The sequence below is a fragment of the Sebastes umbrosus genome, chromosome 3 (genome assembly GCF_015220745.1).
Source record: "Sebastes umbrosus isolate fSebUmb1 chromosome 3, fSebUmb1.pri, whole genome shotgun sequence".
In the NCBI taxonomy this organism is placed as follows: Eukaryota; Metazoa; Chordata; class Actinopteri; order Perciformes; family Sebastidae; genus Sebastes; species Sebastes umbrosus.
Genome location: NC_051271.1, coordinates 19,923,615 through 19,944,027, shown reverse-complemented (window position 1 = coordinate 19,944,027; position 20,413 = coordinate 19,923,615). Strand labels below are relative to the sequence as shown.

Here is a 20,413-nt window from a genome sequence, read left to right as displayed (position 1 = left end):
CAGGAGCGTCTGGTTTAATAGACTCAGTCTTACTGAAAGTGGGTTATTATAAAACTTCTCTTTCATTTGATGCTTCTCCCTTTTGCACAGCTGTCAATCATGCACAGTTGCGTAAGATGCAGTTTATCAGTATCTGTGTTTATTTTAGCACATATGCAAAAAGAACATAACAGCACAGAGATGTCCTATGAGCTGCAAATACCGTTTTTGGTGGAGTTGCTAGTTTTATAAAAATGTTCTTTCCAATGTGGTTTTAAAAATGTACTATTATGTTTACTGTTGCTTTCATCAGACAACGGGGAACTATACTACCTCGGGACAAATCTATTTTTCTATTTTTAACCAAAATTGCGGAACGCTATCCAAAACTATTTGTGCCCTGACAAAATAGTTAAATGGTTGTGTTAAAAGAGGGACATTTATTTTTGTTTGACTTTTTTTACTCTCAAAAATCCCCCAAAATTCCAGCATCTGTCGGGCTGAATGCTAATAAAACAATGTAATAACATTTAAAAACGCACATCAAACAATGAGGAATCACATATAATTTAGTGAGTACTTTCAGCCAAAGAGAATACAGCTTTAAATTATTAATGTTACAAGATGCCTGTTACATCAACTTACAGTGTCTTGACAACAGACAAGGAAAAATATTTCTGTGCTCTTGTATGTTTGAGTACTGCAGGGCAAGTCCCAAGACTTTAATGTTTTATATTACAAAAAAATGTTTTATTTTTATGGTTTCTTTGCCTTTTGAAACATTGACAGTGTAGAAAAAGACAGTGAAGGCAAAGCTCTCCAGCTCTCAAACCGGAGACGTTGCCGTTAAATGGCATGCGTCTTAACCACCTAGTCACTACATCTTAAAGAGCTGACCTTTTTTCGCTGAGGATGGAGAGAAGCTAGAGGTCATTTTGTTTTAGCTGAGAGACGAGATTAACAAGCAGAGAAACGACAGCCAGGTCATCACTGCAGGGAACAGACAGCCCGATGGTAGCAGAGCACAGTGACAGGTGAGGTTAGAACATGTCATTGATGTATAATACCGGGCCACAACTTTGGACAGCACACAAAGCAGCTCATATCTGAGATGGTTTAACAGCTAACATCTCTCTCTCCGCTCTCCACAGCCATACTTCTCGGGAACCCGCAGCCTCTCCCCCATGTCCAGCCTGTTTGGGTCCATCTGGACGCCCCAGAGCGAGCCCTACCAGAGCCACTTCCAACCTGAGCGATCAGCCCCGATGTCCCCCGTGTCCCCCGTCACCCCGCCTCATTCTCCCTTCACCCGGGAGCCAGAGGGGACGTGCGCACCGATCCAGTACTCCAGCTTCAACCCCTTCGGCCCACACATGAACCTGGACATATGGAACTCTTCCTCCAACCGCAGCTCCAACTCACAGCTCTCCAACGACTCTGGCTACTGCGGAGATGTTTAAAGTTTAAAAAAGAAAACAAAAAGCGGCAGACCTAAACAATAATTGCAAGCATATAAAAAACATTGATATGTAAAAGAAAGGAAATAAAAATGAATGTTCTTTTATCATTAATGGGGAAAATGTGAATATTCCTTCTCTTTTATGTTCCCATTTTCAAATGTTAAATGTTGTGAAAGGTTAAGCATTTGTTGTATATTTTTCTAGATGTTTTGCAGTTTTGATCATAGAAAATAAAAAAAAGGTTTTGTACTTGAACAACACATCATTCTTTAACTACGTAATGTAGTATTTAACTACCTGTCTGCATACATCTCTCTGTCTTTCTTAGCTGCTTATTTCAATCATTTAAGAACATACAAGTCCATTCATGTCACACTTTTTTGTTTCATACTCTGCTTTATATTCAGGCTTAAAGCTTGTGCCCTCTTAGGTGCCTATCAGACAGTCTGATGTCTGATTTATACTCTGTGCGGGTTGATTGCTATAGTACAGCGGCAGATTGCGCGTAGCATGTAATTTCTTTTTGATTTGGACCCGTGGTTTTCAAATCCTTTATCAAGCAGTCGGTTTGAATTATTTAATAGGCATGATTCAATAATTTCATATAAGTTTGGCCCAACACAACTCCATGGCTAGAAAAACAAATATGGAAGAGTTGGATGCAAACCATCTCTGCACCTCTGCAGAAGCTCTGTGCAAGCTTTTCGACAGAAGTATAAATTAGGCATGAGTCCACCACTGTTTGTGTCTGTGTGTAAATATTCACAAAACTAAATTAGGAAAGAAGGAAGTCAAAACAAAAAAAAGCACAGATTCAAAACAGGGTTTCCTCATAATGTAGCTCAGAAAAGTCTCCTTGTTCGGTGAACGTCTTTTAAACTGTCTGCTGTTGACACACAACCAAACTGTGAAACCAAACAAACCAAAAAATAGACTGTGAGAACATCTAATCCCAAAGCTCTGCCAGGAAACTATTTTTTATTTCTGTCACTCTACTTCCTAATGTGGCAGAGATATTGGGAAACATTTTGTAAACTGGAGAAGTGATGCAGGAAAGATAAATCAGTGAATACATCCTCTTTGCCGAAGAAGAGATTTCAGAGACACCGAGACTCATCAAGGTATCGTCACTTTATTTTCATTTGTCTATCATGTTTTATAGAGTGTGTACTGGGCTGTTAGAGTAATTATATACTTTCAGTGTTTGATTATAGATATTTTATTTATTTTATTACAAATCAATTCATTTAATGTGTTTAAATGATGCATTGAAAAACTCAGAATTTTTTAAATCTGACATTGTGTAAATGGAAAACTGATCATTTTGAAATTCACATATTGATACATTGTTTAGATACAGAAACAACAAGTTTGCAATGCACATTTACATAATGTATAATTATTTTATTTTTTAATTGATTTTATACCACGGCCACAGAGAATTCACAATTCTGATTAGATGGCAGGGATGGATTATTTATTAGTAACCGGACACCTGTGATGCAGGTGTTTGCCATTTGAGATTAATATGCCATTATTATAAAATAATTATACAAATATAGTTAAGGACAGCAACAGTGAGGCGTAGCTAAAGAGCTTAGAGCTTGTGTTATATGAGCAACAAAAAGTCAACTCAATAAAAGGCTTTTTGACATGTCACAGTAGGAAAAGTGTAAATAATGAAATTAATGAAGGCTGATTTTCCTTTTAGGGTCCTGATTTTGTTAATTCTGGCTCACAGTCGTACTGTCATGGCTCATTGGGACACTTAAATACAATAGAGCCATCATTAATGTTATTAGTAACTCGTGTGCTTTTCCTACCATGACAAGTCAGAATGTCTACTGTGAAAAAGACCCATATTTCAGTGATACTGAATGTTGAACGCAGCTGTTTTACCCAGAAAAAGTATGGTGTTTCTCCGTTATAATTACCCAAAATGCCTTTGAGAAGGAAGTCATATTTATTCAATATTTTTTATTTTATATTTATCTCAGAAAATGTACAATAGGGATAGTATATATGACCATGTGTACATCAGCTTATTAGCCACAGACAATAATTGTATTTTGTATTCTTAAATTGCTTTGCTTAATGGTTTTCTTTTTTGTTTTATAGTGTTTCAAGATGAGAATCCTGACCTTCCTCACGTTTGTCCTGCTGCTAACGCATCAAAGCGTCTCGCTCTCCAGACCACAGTGTCACAGCTGTGAACAAACATCCTGTGACTGCTCGAGACAAGACCTGAGGACGGTCCCTGCAGCCCCTTCACAGCTCATCACTGAACTCGATCTCTCATTCAACACACTGCGGTCAATACGGAAAAATGACTTTGTCGCGTTTGCCAGTTTAAAGTCTTTAATCATGAGTAACAACATAATCCAAGAGATCCAGGAGCAAGCATTTGTCCCGCTGACTAATTTGGAGAAACTGGACTTGTCCTCAAACAGACTGGATACGTTGTCTGCTGGATGGTTTGGAAACCTTTTTTCACTTCGGCACTTGAATCTTCTGGGGAACAAATATAAAATGTTGGGTCAAGGCAATCTTTTCCAGCCACTGAAGAGATTAAAGACTCTACATTTTGGAGGACCGAACCTTCAATCTGTCAGAAAAAGTGACTTTTCTGGCCTCAGTGGTCTTGAAGAGGTTGTTTTTGATGGAGTTAATCTGCGAGTCTATGCAGAAGGAAGTTTGACACAAATTGGGCCAATTAAATTTGTAACACTTGGTCTGAATGGTCCGTTTTGGAGAAATCCAGCGCTAGTAGAAGCTATTCTGTCTGATGTTGTACACCCAAACACAACCCTGACATTCACTGACACCCGGTTCTCCACAGAGGATCAGATGTTCCCATTCAAAGTGGCCCGCGACGGCGGAACTAAAAGCGTTATCTTTAAAAATGTTAATTTTACCATTTCTGCTTGTATGGCATTTCTGAATTTGCTGTCGGGCTCGAATTTAACTACGACGGCTTTTGAAGATATTAATTTCTACTTAAGTCCTGTGGGTATCGTTACATTTCCCCCACACATGGACCGTTTGGAGGCTGCCATCTTCAAAAACGTTAATTTCCCTCAGTTTTACAGATTCCCAGCCCTCTTTTTCCTGCAACCCATGCTGAGTGTTGTGCGAAGGGTGTCCGTGATAAACTGCAAGTTGTTCCTCATTCCTTGTGGATCCTCTGCTGAATACACAAAGCTGGAGTATTTCGACATCAGTGACAACTTGCTTAGTGATCAGCTCTTAAGCGAAATGATGTGCGATGGCAAAGGTGTCTTTTGGAGTCTGCAAACCATCAATGTCAGCAGGAATCATCTGCATTTCATCAACAGCCAGCTCTTCACTAAACTACAAAAGCTTAAAAACATTGACATGAGTGGAAATGTGTTTCGAAGTATGCCTGAGACTTGTTCCTGGCCACCAAATCTCCAGTTCTTAAACCTCTCATCAACACATTTAACAGAAGTAACCACTTGTTTGCCGGTTAGTTTACACATCCTCGATCTATCGGACAATAGCTTGACCGTGTTCAACATCGAACTACCTTTTCTTACTGACTTATACATCTCTGGCAACAAGATTGGTAGTTTGCCAGACGGTCGTTTATACCCTCGTCTCACATTTCTCTCTATTCAAAACAACGACATACAGGCGTTCAGCGGTAATAATCTAAATGATTATAATAATCTGAAGAGTTTGAAGGCTGCTGCTGACAAGTATGACTGTTCATGTGACTTTGTGGCGTTCATGACGTCTGACCGGATGAATCATCGAGTCACATTTAGAGATGAGTTCAAGTCGTACGTCTGTGACTCCCCTGACACCGTGAGAGGAAAGAGTGCGGCAGACGCAAAGTTGTCAGTGTTTGAATGCCACACAGCTTTAGCTTTATCTTTACTCTGCTCAGGGATCCTGGTGATGTTTCTGCTCGTTGCTGGTTTGTGTCACAAGTTCAGCGTTGTGTGGTATATGAAGATGACCTGGGCCTGGTTGAAAGCCAAAAGGAAGCCAAAGTTAAAAAAGGGACAGCTCGAGTACGACGCCTTTGTGTCCTACAGTGAAATGGACTCTGGTTGGGTGGAAGCACATCTGGTCGCGGAGCTGGAGCAGGCCGAGCCTCCGCTCCGGCTCTGCCTCCACAAGAGAGACTTTGTTCCCGGCGGCTGGATCTTGGACAACATCATGGATGCCATAGAGAAGAGTCACAGAACTCTGTTTGTCCTTTCTCAGCATTTTGTCAGCAGTGAATGGTGCAAGTATGAGCTAGATTACACCCATTTTAGATTGTTTGACCAAAACGACGACACAGTTGTGCTGATTCTGTTGGAGCCCATTGACAAAAAGACCATCCCCAAAAAGTTCTGCAAGCTGCGGAGAGTCATGAACTCCAGGACGTACCTGGAGTGGCCTGATGATGATGACCAGATCCCCGGGTTCTGGCAAAGCTTGAGAACGGCTATTAAAAGACCTGAGACTGATGATCGGAACTCTTTACAGGCTTTCAATGTGGACCCTTAATTTCGTTTTTGGCTTATGTTGATTTGTCGCAAGGAGAAATGCACACGGTATATAAAAGATCCAAACGTTTCCTCGTCACAATTCCACGTCAGCACATATCCGTGCGACCATCCTTGCGCAAAGTATAACCGAAGATTTAGGCTTCAGCTCCATGACCCTGCCTCCTAACAATTACGTTTCTGTTCTACAAATTTGTTTTGCCAATTAGGTTTTATGAGGAAATGTAAATGTTGAATGGATAATGTTCGTTGGCAACGTTTTTTCTAGTGTAGGAAGCGCTACATTAGGTGTTTGGGGTGTATTTTGGGTGTACAAAGTGCAGTACATGTCAGTTGACTATTACAGGGTGTATTTGTTTTGTTTAACATTGTGAGATTCTGTCTATCTGTCTGATTCTCTGGGATGCTTTGCAACTGCACAAGCCTTAATATGCTGTAACTGGGGCCAGGTTATGTATACGTTTAATTCAACATTACGAAGCAAAAACACATTATTCAAAAAGTGAATTCATGTCATTAAGTTCTTGAACAAAGTACGTGTAGTGTGAAAGTATATATTGTAACACAACAAGCTGAGTTGCGTAAAAGCAGTTAACAAAAAAAGAGATAACAAAAAACGTGTTTAATGGAACAAATTATAGTATCACATTTTTCTTGTAAATTGATTTTATTCTGTAAGTATGCATTACCCTTTTCTCATCCTTAATCTCATATGAAACAATACAATATAACATTTGTACAAACTACTACTACGTCTATACGTACAACAGTCTCCTAATCTTTAACACATATATGCACACAGTGTATTCATTATTATTACATCATTTCAAAAAGATGGTTTCTAATATTGATTTAACAATTATGGTTGGAATTAATTTACTATATACTCTATTTCACTTATAAGATGTGTACGTGTGTGTGCATGCGTGTGTGTGTTCATGTGCTTGTGTGCCTAAAAGCGTGTGTAATTCATTGTCAGGCTCTTGAGAGCTGACATATTGCCGCTATTGATCTTTAGTCCTAAAATCAACACAGAAGCCTGGATACTGATGACAGGCAGGCCAGGGGAGTCAGGGTGTCCTGATAACACACACACACACACACACACAAACACACATTAATGCTCCACATGCACATATAAACAGAAGCACATGCACATATTTACAGAGTTACAGATGTCTGTAAAGGTTGGTCAAATCTGGGGAAGTGCAGGACTTCATCAGCCAGACTTAAAATCATCAAATCATTGCTTTCATGATTGAAATGTTATAAACATGCATTTACGTGTTGTTCATACTGTATAAGTTTACTTCATTCTGTGTTATGCACTGTAATTTTACTGTATATTTTCATTTTGGTGTATGGTTTTTAAATATATCACAATTATTTTCAGTGCAGCTTTCTAGAGCTTTAGTGAAGCGTAAGATCATGTAGAGATAGCATTATGTTTAAAATGATTTTACGTACTTAAGTAGTTTCTTTGGTAAAGAAATTTGATACTCCTTTGAAAAAAAATTGCGTCTTGTGAGCCCGTACATTTAGTCTGAACTCATTTATTTGTGTTTGTAAGAAAAATGAAATGATAAAGTAGTTGTAGAAAACAGAAGAGCAGAGTTGGAGGAGCTCACAAATTCTTAGAGACAGCTACTGAAATATTAATAACTGAACAAACTTACAGATGTTTGTTTACACCCATGCTAATATTTATCAATCATTGGAAAGTTTACTTTCTATATTTGTTGAATTTTACATTTTCTTGTAATAGAGTGTTACAGGAATGAGTCCTAAAACACAGAAATGAGTTAGCATTTTAGCACTTCCGGTTCCCTCGTCTGAAAGTCGATGGGTTTTTTGAATGGGTTTTTAGTTAGATATGTGAAATAAGGTCTGTGGTTAACACAAGCTGAAGAGATTTTTATGTTTTGTTCTACAATATAAAATAAGTCAGTAAATATCCCATTCGTTTGAAGCTTTTATGTGTCTTAAAAAAGGCGGTTGCTAACACGCCGACTAGTCCGTCTTTACAGCCTCGTTGTGTATACTCACGCTCATACTCTTGAAAAAATCAGTTGTATTCATTTGTGAAGATTATCTTGCTGAATAAAACATGTAAATATCATAAACGTTTGTTTGCCACAGAGTTTATTTTCTGCAATAATCCAAAACCCAATGGAAAAATCCCATTTGCTTTTTGTCGAGAGAACCCGTGCGATTTTAACTTCCTGGTTGGCCTACAAAAATACGTCATCCCTGCACCACTCTATAAACATATTTCTACTTGTTCAACAAATAAAAAACTCTCTCGGACACATTATAAATAAATTGAAAATGTGAACGCTGTCCCAGCTAGTTAGTACCAAATAAATAGTCCTTGACAGAAAAGTTCCTAAGAAATTACAGTTACTGTTCATGCATATGTTCATTTTTTGGGGAAATTATTAGAAAGCTGTCCTAAATTGTCAAAAGGGCAAAACCAAGTCATGTTTTTGGGAAATCAAATCAAACTGTACGACTCTGAAAAGATAAGGGTGATATTTTTTTATTTTTCTTATTCTCAGCAAAGGAAAAGAACAAAACTAACAATGATTTGATCCTTTTTAATAAGTATTGTTTGTGCAAGCCTAATAAAACTTATTCCTATGCGTCATAGAGCTCCATTGTTGTCGATCCCACATTCACTGTCCTGCTGCTATAAAAACTCACCGGAGCAGCAAATGTGTATTAATCCTTGGCTGAAAGTAGACCCGAACAAATGCATTGTATAACCCTGTTTGAGGAATATTTGCTAAAAACTACAGTGACCAGCTGTGTTAAGAAATGAAATTATATATTTGTCACCTGTTTTCAGTCTGAACTAATTGGCTTTTGGGCTGAGGGCCACAAATAGTATTGAGAGACGGACTAACACATTTTTGGTATTTTATGGAAATTTGTCGACAATAACAAAATAACAATACAGATTACAAAAGCCTTATGCTTTAACCTGACCTTTCTCTATTGCTCATTGTGTTTAAGGAAAATGATACAAGCAGCTCTGCCATGCAAAGTGCTAATCTGCTCATCTGTAGCAGTTTGTTGCTCGAGGGCACTTTGTTCTCCCGATGTTCACCTCCAAAGTTTTTAATCATCAAGTCAGTCAATAGCCACAGGTGTATCTGATCACATTGTTCTTGAAGACGAGGATTGGTAGTTTGTAAAGTTGACGTGGTTGACTCTTGTGAGTTTGATGTCGTGTCCTTTTGCCTCCCACTTAAAGAACATTATAGTGCGTCATGTTTTGTGGAGAGCCGCGTCCGACCGGGTTGCACTGTATCTCAGCCTGCTGATGTCGGTTCAGAGTGTTCCCCTTTAGAAGTCAAAACAGCATATGATTTGATTTCATGCTCTTTTATGCTTTAACTAGCCTGATAACAGGGACGGAAAAAAGCAATGATGTATGTGTGTGTGTGTATAACTACTCTCCATCATCCCCTAGCAGAGGATCCATTAGCCTTGGACCCCCTCCCCGGTTGCCCAGTGATAAAGTAAACAAACTGTGTTTGGCCAATCCGGCATGCAAATATTTGTTCTGGAAGCTGCCTCATCCGACGCGAGACACACACACGTCTGCGGCCGTGTGCTGAGGTATATATACAGTGACGATCCTGATGGTCCAGCATTACATATGCACACACACGTACAGAAGACTGGATCCATCAATGACCCGGGACAGACTTTTCCTCCGACTTCAACACAGATTCATCTGAACCTGGCGACTAAGGTAGTAAAACTTACTTTTCAACCAATTTAAAATGTTTATCCTTTCAACAAACCGTTTTCATATTTGATTCATACTTTTTCTCCTCTGGAACTGTCTCTCCAGTGTTCATAAGCCAACATGGCGGCAGGCGTCATCAGAAACTTCCTCGTCCAGGCCCCGACTCCAGCCTACTTCCCCCTCATTTTCCAGCACTCTCCATGCAAGGAAGACGAAGATATGGAGATGCTGGCAGAAAAGCCAGAGGTGAGGGAAGATGAGGAAGACAGAGAGATGGAGGAGGAGGAGGAGGATGAAGAATCTGAAACTCAGGAGGAAGAGGAGGAATGTTTGGAGGAGGTTTTCTTAAATCCTGCCCACTACGCTTTGGATGTGACCAAGCAGCTTCTGAGGTTTGCAGATCTCATCAGCCGGGATGTCCAGCGGTATTTCGGTCGCTGCTCTGGTGATCAAGAAACTTGTGACATCTACAGCGACTCGATGTCCGTCACAACCAGCGGGCGTCTGCGTTACTATGACGACCTGCTGAAAATCGCAAGAGCGGGAAGTCCAGAGGTGCAAGAAAACGGCTTGGTGACTTGTGCTGATGATGAAGGAGTCGGTGTTGCTAAGGGCAGCAGCGGTTTGGGGCCCCTGGCTGAACTTTTCAACAACAAGGGCCCGAGTCAAGGCCGCAGCCAACCCATGATCAAGCGGCATCTCCCGCTCAGTTTCTGGACTGAGCCGATCCCCTGCTGCTCCCTCGCCGGTTTCAGCAATGCACCTGACGTCACGCACACCGACAGTGATGCACCTTCACAGAGCAGCACACACACAGACGCTAACACACACACAGACGCTAACACACACATGCACTACAACAACGACAGCTCTCAGCTGGACTTCAGTGACTTGCTGGCTTTCTGGGATCCAAACCCGGAGCTCACACACACACCGACGGAAAGCACACACATGCAGCATTAAACACATCAGCCTGCTGGGACTCGCAGCTTTATTCATGTCCTTTTCAACTTTGATAGATACTTTTAAAAAGTTTAATAAAAAGGAAAATCAAATTAATACGTGTTGTGCGGTTTTCCTCTGGTAGCTTGGCACTGCAGTTTATTATTTGATGTTTTTAGAGCTGTCCCGAATACTATTTTTTGGGCTTCGAAGCTTCGGTGAGAAATATTCGAAGGTATTCGAAGCTTCGCTTCACGCTGCGGCGCTGACATGTTCTTCTGTCTGTCTCCATCTCCCCCACTTCAGTGCAGCTGCCGCACTACTGTACACACATGCACCTCTACACACAACAAACAGCGATATCCGTCTGAGAATAACTAATAATTAATGTTGTATATGAATAATGAAAAATGTTGTTGGATTATTCCTTATTTCAAGGGCGGAGAAACTCAGATTACAACTCACACACACACACACACACACACACACACACACACACAGAGCGACTTCCTTCTCTGCTCAGGTAGACATTACTCCTCTATATCTTTATAGCCAACAGTTTTACTCTGAATGTCGTATAGAGAACCTGTAAGTCAGTGGTTCTCAACATTTTTTTGTCAAGGACCCCTAAATTGATACACATTAGGTCACGGACCGCCATTTGATAAGATTTCGCTTCAGGGACCTCCATCTGAAAAGATTTGTGTTGTTAGATATGATTAAGACCCGAATTCTATAGTTTTCAACTACAATTGAGGAGATAACCACGGAGGAAGTGAAACCTATGATGAATAGTCACTCTTATGACATTGGGCTCACTAATAGGGGCGGCTGTGGCACAGATGTAGAGCGGGTCGCCCACCAATTAGATCCTGATGAGCAGCTTGGCACCTTGCATGGCAGCCTCTTCCATCAGTGTATGAATGTGTGTGTGAATGGGTGAATGCTGACATATAGTGTAAGGCGCTTTGAGTGTTTGAAAGACTAGAAAGGTGCTATATAAGTGCAAGTCCATTTACCATTTACTAATTCAATGACTTAAATAGTGCAAATAAATGATTTCCCATTTTTCTGGGAACCCCCTGGAACTCCCTCAAGGACCCCTTAGGGTCTCCTAGTTGAGAATCAGAAAATAGTGAGATAAAAGAGAGTGAAGAAGAGAGAGCTAGACATCCATATATAACTGTGCTCTTGTTTTTAGGTAAATGAGGGTCTGATAAGGCCGAGAAAGAGGAGCACACTGAAGACAATAATCAAGAGAAAGTTGTAGTGGGATGAAAGAATAAAGAATTCTTGAAACCTCAACAGTCAATCAGCCAGTTTGCTCAATTCTGAATCTACAGGGCAGCGTTTGATTGGTTCAGACAGGAAAGAGTCCCCTGCAGGCGTACCGTCTGATTGGATCAGAGGCAAGGCCAGTCAAAGTTTAACACGCACTCTCCACCTTACACACATAAAGGTACAAACTTTCAGTGACATGTATTGTGGGTGTCCATACCTGAGCAGAGAGACAGAAACGCAGACATGAAGACGCACACGTTTTTGTCCATAACTCTGCTGGGCCTGCTGCTGTGGGCCTCCTGCACCCGGGCCGACGACACAGACGCCAAACAGGCAGAAACACAAGAAGACACATCGGAGGAGAACTCAGAAGAGACTCCAAGAGAGGAGGAGGAGGAGGTCGAAGAGGCACCAAAGAAAGAGAAAACAACGGAGATAGAGGAGGAGAAAGATGTGATGGTTCTCCACATCAACAACTTTGCCAGAGCTCTCAGCGAGAACCAGTATGTACTGGTTGAATTCTGTAAGTAGTTATGAATTATATCTAATGTAGATGTTAATGATGAATAAACTCTTTTGTGCCCAATAGGTACAAAGAATTTCATCTATTTTTCTTTTTTAAGATAATATATGTTAGGTTTATGTTGCTTTTTTAGCACATTTAGTTAAATGGATTATTATTGACCAGTTTTGTGTTAAAAGGTGTCAAAGATTCGTAGTTTCCTAAAGAAGACATGCAGACACTAGAGTAAAATGAAGCTGAGGAAGGCTGTGGGATACGGCCGAAAGCTTCAGGAATAACTAACTAAGTGGACCTTGAGTATTTATCACAGTATAAACGTCTTTTTGTCTGTTCAAGCCCTCGTGAGCACTGAGGCGTTATCATGCAAACGTGCAGACACGTGGCCTCTCCTGTCCAGATGCTCTCTTGGTTCAACTCTCCCACGGATGAGCTCAGCAGTGCGAGTGGAGAGGTCACGACAAGTAAAAGAGTAAAAGGGGGAAAAGGCTGAGACAAACTGCCACCGTTCCTATCAGCAGCTTATTTCCATGTGTATCTTCTTTGCATGTGATAGCAACAAAAAAAACTGGACAGGACAGAGAGGCCTGTGGAGCAGCTGCATGTCTGCTGCTTTGGTTATTGATTTTCAGTATTTCTTTCATGCTGTATAAAGAGATCAACTGTCTGTGTGTGTGTGTGTGTGTGTGTGTGTGTGTGTGTAGATGCCCCCTGGTGTGGCCACTGTCAAAAGCTGGAGCCTGCTTACGCCGAAGCTGCTGCCAAGTTGAAGGAGGAGGCATCAACGATGCGTTTGGCCAAAGTGGACGCCACAGAGGAGACAGAGCTGTCCGAAGAGTTTAACGTCATGGGCTTCCCCGCTCTGAAGCTGTTCGTAAACGGAGACCGCAAGAATCCTGTGGACTACAATGGTAAACACACACACACACACACACAATATAACTGTAGACTAGGCTGGTGAAGCTGCTATCCAGCTTCAAGGATTCACGACCACATGAGCATACATCATCACTAACTGAACAGCCATGTGTGAACCTAGTGTGTGTGTGTGTGTGTGTGTGTGTGTGTGTGTGTGTGCGCGCGCGTGTGTGTGTGTGTGTGTGTCGTTTCACTGCTGAACCAGTCTACCGTCTTTTCTATGCCCAGGGTTATTTGATTTAATTAACAGTTTTTTGTGTCTTCAGTGTTTAACTGAGCAAATCAACTGTATTTTATTTCATCAAGCTTAATTTTATGTTTTCTTTAGGGCTGCCAATCGATTCTAATATTTAATCTCGATTCATCGCAAGGTTGTCCATAGTTAATTGTGATTTATTGCAAAATAAATACAAATGATTTTATCTTTATAAAATGTACCTTAAAAGGAGATTGCCCAACAGGCAGCAACAGCTGTCAGTGTGTCAGTGTGCTGACTTGACTATGACTTGTCCCAAACTGCATGTGATTATCATAAAGTGGGCATGTCTGTAAAGGAGAGACTCGTGGGTACCCATAGCACCCATTTACATTCACATATATTTAGGTCAGAGGTCAAGGGACCCCTTTGAAAATGCCATGCTAGCTTTTCCTCGCCAAAATTTAGATTAGGTTTGGAGCAATTTTGCAAGTTGCGTTATTACGTTAAATAAATTAGTGGCGTTAAAACGCCAATTTAATGCATATGGCATACATTTTGGAAAGTGTGTGAGTTTTTTTTGTTCTTTGAATTTTGGAAGCACAACCTCAGTTCCTATAATACGTCTATAATAAACTGTGTAGACACAATACAGACACTCAGACCCTTCAGGACAAAAATGTCCCTATTGAAACCACAATTGTTGATACCATTACAGTATAAAATCATCATTTCTGTTATATCAGGCTTTCTAGAGCCCTGGCTTCAAAATTGTAGTTTTTAAAATTTTCCAAAAGATTGAGACATTTTTTCATGTTTGCCCTACGGGGGGCAAACACATGCTATCATGCTAGAAAATGTTGTTGCTAATCCTTGACAAATTCCAGACTGTGGAAAAGTATCCCCATAGCATTTAGTATTCAGAAAAGAATTAAATGTTTTTGTGTTTTCATCACACAAAACAATAAAACAGTGGCATTTAAAGGGTTAAAATTCTGAAAATGACTGAATATTTGTTATGATCAGGACTGAAGTCGGTTAAAAGATTTAACAGTCAAAGTGGAAAATAATATTAACGTAGTGGTTATGACAGTGAGGCATAAGGGCAAAGAAATAGTCCAACGTGTCGTTTTTACACCTCAGTTTTAGCAAGAAGTAAAGAAACGAGATGTAATGTGTTTTTTAGTGAGTTTTACAGGTATTTTTGAGGTTACCACCTGTTTCCAGTCTTTATACTAAACTAAGCCAACCCTCTCGTGGCTCTAGTTTCTAGTTTGTGGGTCTGAATCAACATATTTTTATAACCTTGTCAGTTTAAGCCACACTGTCACTTTTTATCTCACATCTTGGTGTGTTAAAGCACCTGAAATGACTCTGACTTGACTTCATTGATTTGTGGTTGTGTGTGTTTTCCAGGTAAGAGGTCAGCAGAGGGAGTAGTCGACTGGATAAAGCGTCGTGCCGGCCCCGGTCCTGCAGCGCTCGACTCTGCAGACTCTGCGGCTCAGTTCATCGACTCCCACAACATCACTGTTGTAGGATTCTTTGATGTACGTTCATCTATTTGATCTATCCTTACTAATACATCCTACGATCACACACTTATATTTACATTCATACTTACAATTTGATTCATGTCTATATTAGGATCTGGAAAGCAAGGCCGCCAAGGCGTTCAAGGAGGTTGCTATGGATGTTACGGACACAGAGTTTGCTGTGTCAGCGAGTCCAGAGGTTTTCCAGAAGTATGAAGTAAAAGCCAACTCAGTGGTGCTCTTCAAAAAGGTACAAACATGTTATGATGCCAACTGAAAGGCACAGAGTCAAGTGTTTTATAGAAAGGTAGAACCAAGATACAAACAGCTGGTAACGATGTTAGCTTTGCTGCCATCTAGTGCATACTGTATGTTGCTTTGTGAGGCCCAAATGTCCTGTGACAGGGGACCATTGTCTCATAATCAATCCATGGTTACATTCATTCAACCTTTATACTAACTATTTTAACTCAGAAATACTTATTTACAATATAGCCCAGTAAAGAAATAAACAATCATAGGCCCCAATAAACAATAAAATAGGTAAATTAATAATAAAACAATTATAATTTAAGGCAAATAAAAAAAAAAAAAATTGTTAATTTTCCGTGGAATGACTCATCAATTTATCATCTTATTGTTTCCAGATTAGAATAGATTAGGGTTAGGTCTGCTGAAGTTGTGTAAAACAAACGTGTATGTTTTCTAGTTTGACGACGGCAGAGCAGACTTCTCGTTGTCAGAAGAAGGGAAGCTGGACAAAGAAAAGCTGATCAGCTTCATGAAGGAAAACAGCCTGGAGCTGATCATCCCATTCAGCCAGGAGGTAACACACACACACACATCATTAGAAATGTAGAATTAAATATAAAATGATATTGAAGTTATATTTTACAGTATGTGTGTGTTTACAGAGGGCAGAGAAGATCTTCGGCGCCAGCGTCCAGCTGCACAGCCTGCTGTTCATCAACTCCTCTGTGGAGAGTCAGACGACGCTGGTGGACGAAGCCAGGACCGTCGCCAGAGAGTTCAAGGGCAAGGTCAGTGACAGAAAGACAGAAAACTTTATTTAACCTTGTTGTTTTGGTGTTAATGTCTGCGGTGTGTGTGTGTGTGTGTGTGTTATGTAGGTGCTGTTCGTTGTGATTGACGTAACGGCAGACATTTCTCATGTGTTGAATTACTTCGGCGTGTCTGCGAAGGACGCCCCCACCGTGCGTCTCATCAACATGGAAACAGGAAAGAAGTTCGCCATCGCTGCCGGAGATCTCACCTTAAATTCACTGAGAGAGTTGTGCCAGGAAGTTCTTGGTGGCACTGCCAAGGTAACACACATACACACACACGCACGTTTCATATTCAGTCACACAGCAACATTAAACCCAACAACTAATGCTCTTGATTTGTGGCGCAGCCTTACTATCGGTCTGATGACATCCCAGAGGACTGGAATAAAGGACCAGTCAAAGTCCTGGTGGGGAAGAACTTTGACTCCGTTGCTTTGGACCCGACCAAAAACGTCTTTGTGGAGTTCTGTAAGTTTGTACTGCCGGCCTGAGTCTGCGCTGTAAAAACTCAACTAGGATTTAGTGAAACCAACTCATCTTTTATCATGAGACTCAGTCAAATTGTGAATTTAAAATGTTCAAGCTATTTTTGACCATAAAACCATTAGCTCTTGACTTAAATGAATTAATGTCCTGCAACTTTTTGTGGAAATTAGCAAATTAATAACTGATGTTGATTGATGGTGAATACAGCTCTATATATAATTTTTTTTCCAAGTGAAAAGTTCAACAGCATATTTAGCCAGTTGTGTGAAATATTTAGTTAAAAGACATATGAACCACTATGCGTGCACTCTTTAGGACCTCTCAGTCCCAGGGTGTCAAATACAGAGGCTTTGTCATGGCCGTCGGCGTTCAATACCGCCGCATAAGGCACCCTTAAGCGCCGGTATGAAACACACCGGGGTTCCATTAACTATAATGTAAACCCATCTACAGGAACAGTAAACGCTCCGAGAAAGTGCACCGGGAGTAACTGTGGTGATGTAGTTTAAAGAGCGAAAAGACACACATTGGGCGGGAGGGAGAAGTGGATGGGCCCAACAAACACAAGGCTTTCATCCAGGAGACCCCTGTTCGTGTCCCGTGCGTCACGTTACAATCAGCTGTTCGTTCGTTTCTCGTGTTCACAACGTTCTGTTTTCATTTTCCAAACATGTTGGGGCGTGACAAAGTGGCGGCATGTGACAAGTTGGGATGAGAAAGTGTTGATATGTTACACAGCTAGCATGCTACCACAGTTTGCTAAATATGCCTTCAAACTTTTCACTTAAAAAAAATCATAAATGTGACTCATCTAGACTGGATGGCGAAAAACAGGCAAAATTAACTTCTCTCCCATATCTGTGGTGGCGTTTCGATCCATCCGTAAAGAGATGCGTTGAACCCCAGGGAGCGTAATCCGTATACTATATGGATTTATGGAGACAAAACAAAAGTGTGTGGAAACGAGGCGTTATGCTGCCTTTGCTTCATACAGGAAATACTGAGATCCGACTTATAAACATCGTTAACATCAACGTTCAAGTCAGAAAACTTGGATTTGTTTGAAAGCTGTGACATATCCAACCTGAGGCTATTGTATTTGGTGGTTTTTATGTTGAAATAATCCACTGATATAAAACCTGTGTGTGTGTGTGTGTGTGTGTGTGTAGATGCTCCATGGTGTGGACACTGTAAGGATCTGACTCCCATCTGGGAACAGCTGGGCGAAAAGTATGCAGACAAAGATGACATCATCATAGCCAAGATGGACGCTACGACCAACGAGGTGGAGTCTGTTTCCATTAAGGGATTCCCGACGCTCAAATACTTCCCAGCTGAAGGCAAAGAGGTGCACATTCAAAGCTACACACATGTCCAGCTACACCAGCTCTGCATACCGACTCATACACACACACATTTGTATGAAAGAGCTTTTGATTATTTCACATCCTGTCCTCCATCATGTCTTCTTTTTCTCTCTTTCTCTTCGTCCTAGGTGGTCGACTACACTGGAAACAGGGATCTGGAGACTTTGTCTAAGTTCCTGGATGATGGAGGAGTGTTACCCGAGAATGAAAGTGTTGAGGAGGAAGATGAGGATGACGAGATAGTTGACGACGATAGTGATGAGGTTTGTATTTTTACAGCTACTTTATATATTAATCCCATAAAAAAAAACGTGCTCTTATTTCCAGTCTCACATTTAAATTCTCTGTTTTAGGAGTCCAATGAGTCTGCAGAGGTACCGACCAACAAAACGTCTAAAGATGAGCTGTGATGTCACTTTGCTTTTCGACCAATCAGGATCAACCTAGCGTCTTCCATTTTTTCTTAATAAAATTAATTTGGGTTACAAACATAACATGACTACTTCAAATGGGCTTTAAAGTTTAGATTTGTCTTAATGCTAAACCTGATTTTCTGAAACACTGTGTGTAAATATTCTATTTAATTTCTCTAAATGTCTAAATGAATTCAATTCAAGATACGTTTCTGTAACGAGTCAGTGACATAGTTAAAGTTTGACTTGATGACTTTTTTTAGTGATTAAACAACATAAATGAAACATAAATAAGTTTACAATAAAAGATATGTAACAAATGAATTGGTCGACATGTTTATGAGAAGCAACAGTTAAGAGGGAAGAAGGAAGAGAGTTAAAGGTGAAGAGAAGAAATAGCAGTGGAGCTGAAAGAAACCAACAGAGTGACGATGTACAGGAGGAAGTAGATTGACAGGAACAAAAGTTGTGTTTCTCATTCCTAAGTGACATCGACAAAACAGACAAGACAAGTGTTGTGAATAATGGTGGACTGATCAAAGGAGGTGCATCAGAAACCAGAGACGGACTGAAATAAAATACAGTTGTATGGTAATTTGCAAAAAGTACCACAACTATCTAGTGTGAGTATCAAGATACAGTCTGACAAGACTATACGAGTCTACAGCCATGCTAACAGCTCTGTGAGGCCGTACCAATACACAGTGATGCCTTTAGCTAAACACTAACATCAGCATGCTAATATATTCAAAGACAGTGTGTCGATGTTTAGAAGGTTTGTTTACATCTTAGTTTAACATGCTAACATTTGCTTATTAGGCTTTAACGCTAAGTACAGCAGAGTATTGCAAAAACAGAACTTTTAACCTGATGAAGATCAGGGGATCAAAAGTTTTTATAAATCATGGACAAGATTTCATGATCATCCGTCCAATAGTTGTTGAAGTATTACAATAAAAATGTCAATTTCATGGTAGTAGTAGAGGAAAGGTCAGGGGATCACCAAGGTCATTAGGATACCTCGTCTGGGAACCATGAATACATTTTTTAAAGTGATTCAATGATTATATATGATAAATAAATGTAAACATCTATGATGGATCACAATCTGTGTTATCTTGAATGGTAACAAGTAAATTACCTGTTACCTATACTGTAGGCTTTATGAACTAGGGCTGTCAAAGTTAACAATTTGTTTTACCGCCACTAATTTCTTTAACGCATTATCGCAAACGATCTTTTGCAGGTTCTAGCGGGCTCAGTTTTAAAGCTTTAAAGTTTAAAGCTAGAGTGAAGATACTGGCATCATATTAACCTAGAAAACCTAATGAATCCATTGGTTCTAACCATGTCATGCTAGCTTGTCGCAAAGGAGTTTAAATAACGTTCCAAACTTACGATACATTTTGGTGAGGAAAAACTGACATGGCCATTTATAACCTCTGACCTCAAGATATGTGAATGAAAATGGTTTCTATTGGTACGTCTCTGGTTAACTCCTATTATAAACTGTCTGACTGAGGGTGCTTAGCAGTGGCCATCACCACGGCAACGTTTGATTGCTGCTAGACAGACAGGTGACTCACATTAGCCAATCAGAGCAGGCAGACTAACACACACACAGACACAAATACACTCCTCTTTTGGGCCATACAGAGTCGCCATACTTTAACGTAGAAAAATGAAATGAAAAATGATTGAACACTTTGGGGCTCTAAACTTGTAAGAAATGATAAATAAGGGGTGTTAAAGGAAATAATTTTACTTATTTATTATATCACTATGCTAATAAGAGTGAACTACTCTCACCACCCTGTATAAATGTGAATGAATGAAAAAGTCTTTAGCATAACAAATCATAAAGAATATGATAAGGAACTCTTATACCACCTTTTTTTTAGCCAAGATACTGTGGTGATTACTGTTTATTATTTATGAAACATTTACAAATTCTCACAGGTAATGATTTGTT

At 40.2% G+C, this 20,413-nt stretch overlaps 4 protein-coding genes across 5 annotated transcripts in view; all 4 read left to right on the top strand.

Moving 5' to 3' along the window:
- tmem131l (transmembrane 131 like) overlaps positions 1–1,694 on the top strand; it is a 41,970-nt gene extending 40,276 nt beyond the window's left edge. For both annotated transcript variants that reach the window (XM_037764730.1, XM_037764728.1), the window contains exon 34: positions 1,131–1,694. In XM_037764730.1, the coding sequence (XP_037620658.1) occupies positions 1,131–1,439 (309 nt within the window). In that variant the 3' untranslated portion in view covers positions 1,440–1,694. The remainder of the gene's footprint in view (positions 1–1,130) is intronic.
- Positions 1,695–2,245: 551 nt separating this feature from the next.
- LOC119483903 (toll-like receptor 2) lies at positions 2,246–7,820 on the top strand. Its single transcript, XM_037762387.1, has 2 exons — positions 2,246–2,560; positions 3,558–7,820. Exon 2 carries the CDS (start codon positions 3,567–3,569, stop codon positions 5,958–5,960), a length of 2,394 nt encoding a protein of 797 aa, XP_037618315.1. The 5' UTR covers positions 2,246–2,560; positions 3,558–3,566; the 3' UTR covers positions 5,961–7,820.
- Positions 7,821–9,444: 1,624 nt separating this feature from the next.
- LOC119485660 (protein PERCC1) lies at positions 9,445–10,759 on the top strand. The gene is made up of 2 exons (XM_037765398.1): positions 9,445–9,719; positions 9,822–10,759. Exon 2 carries the CDS (start codon positions 9,837–9,839, stop codon positions 10,677–10,679), a length of 843 nt encoding a protein of 280 aa, XP_037621326.1. The 5' UTR covers positions 9,445–9,719; positions 9,822–9,836; the 3' UTR covers positions 10,680–10,759.
- Positions 10,760–12,136: 1,377 nt separating this feature from the next.
- Positions 12,137–18,755, top strand: pdia2 (protein disulfide isomerase family A, member 2). The gene is made up of 11 exons (XM_037764605.1): positions 12,137–12,462; positions 13,164–13,370; positions 14,990–15,123; positions 15,221–15,358; positions 15,818–15,934; positions 16,023–16,148; positions 16,239–16,433; positions 16,523–16,643; positions 17,831–18,009; positions 18,157–18,291; positions 18,382–18,755. Exons 1-11 carry the CDS (start codon positions 12,183–12,185, stop codon positions 18,436–18,438), a joined length of 1,689 nt encoding a protein of 562 aa, XP_037620533.1. The 5' UTR covers positions 12,137–12,182; the 3' UTR covers positions 18,439–18,755.
- Positions 18,756–20,413: the final 1,658 nt, after the last annotated feature.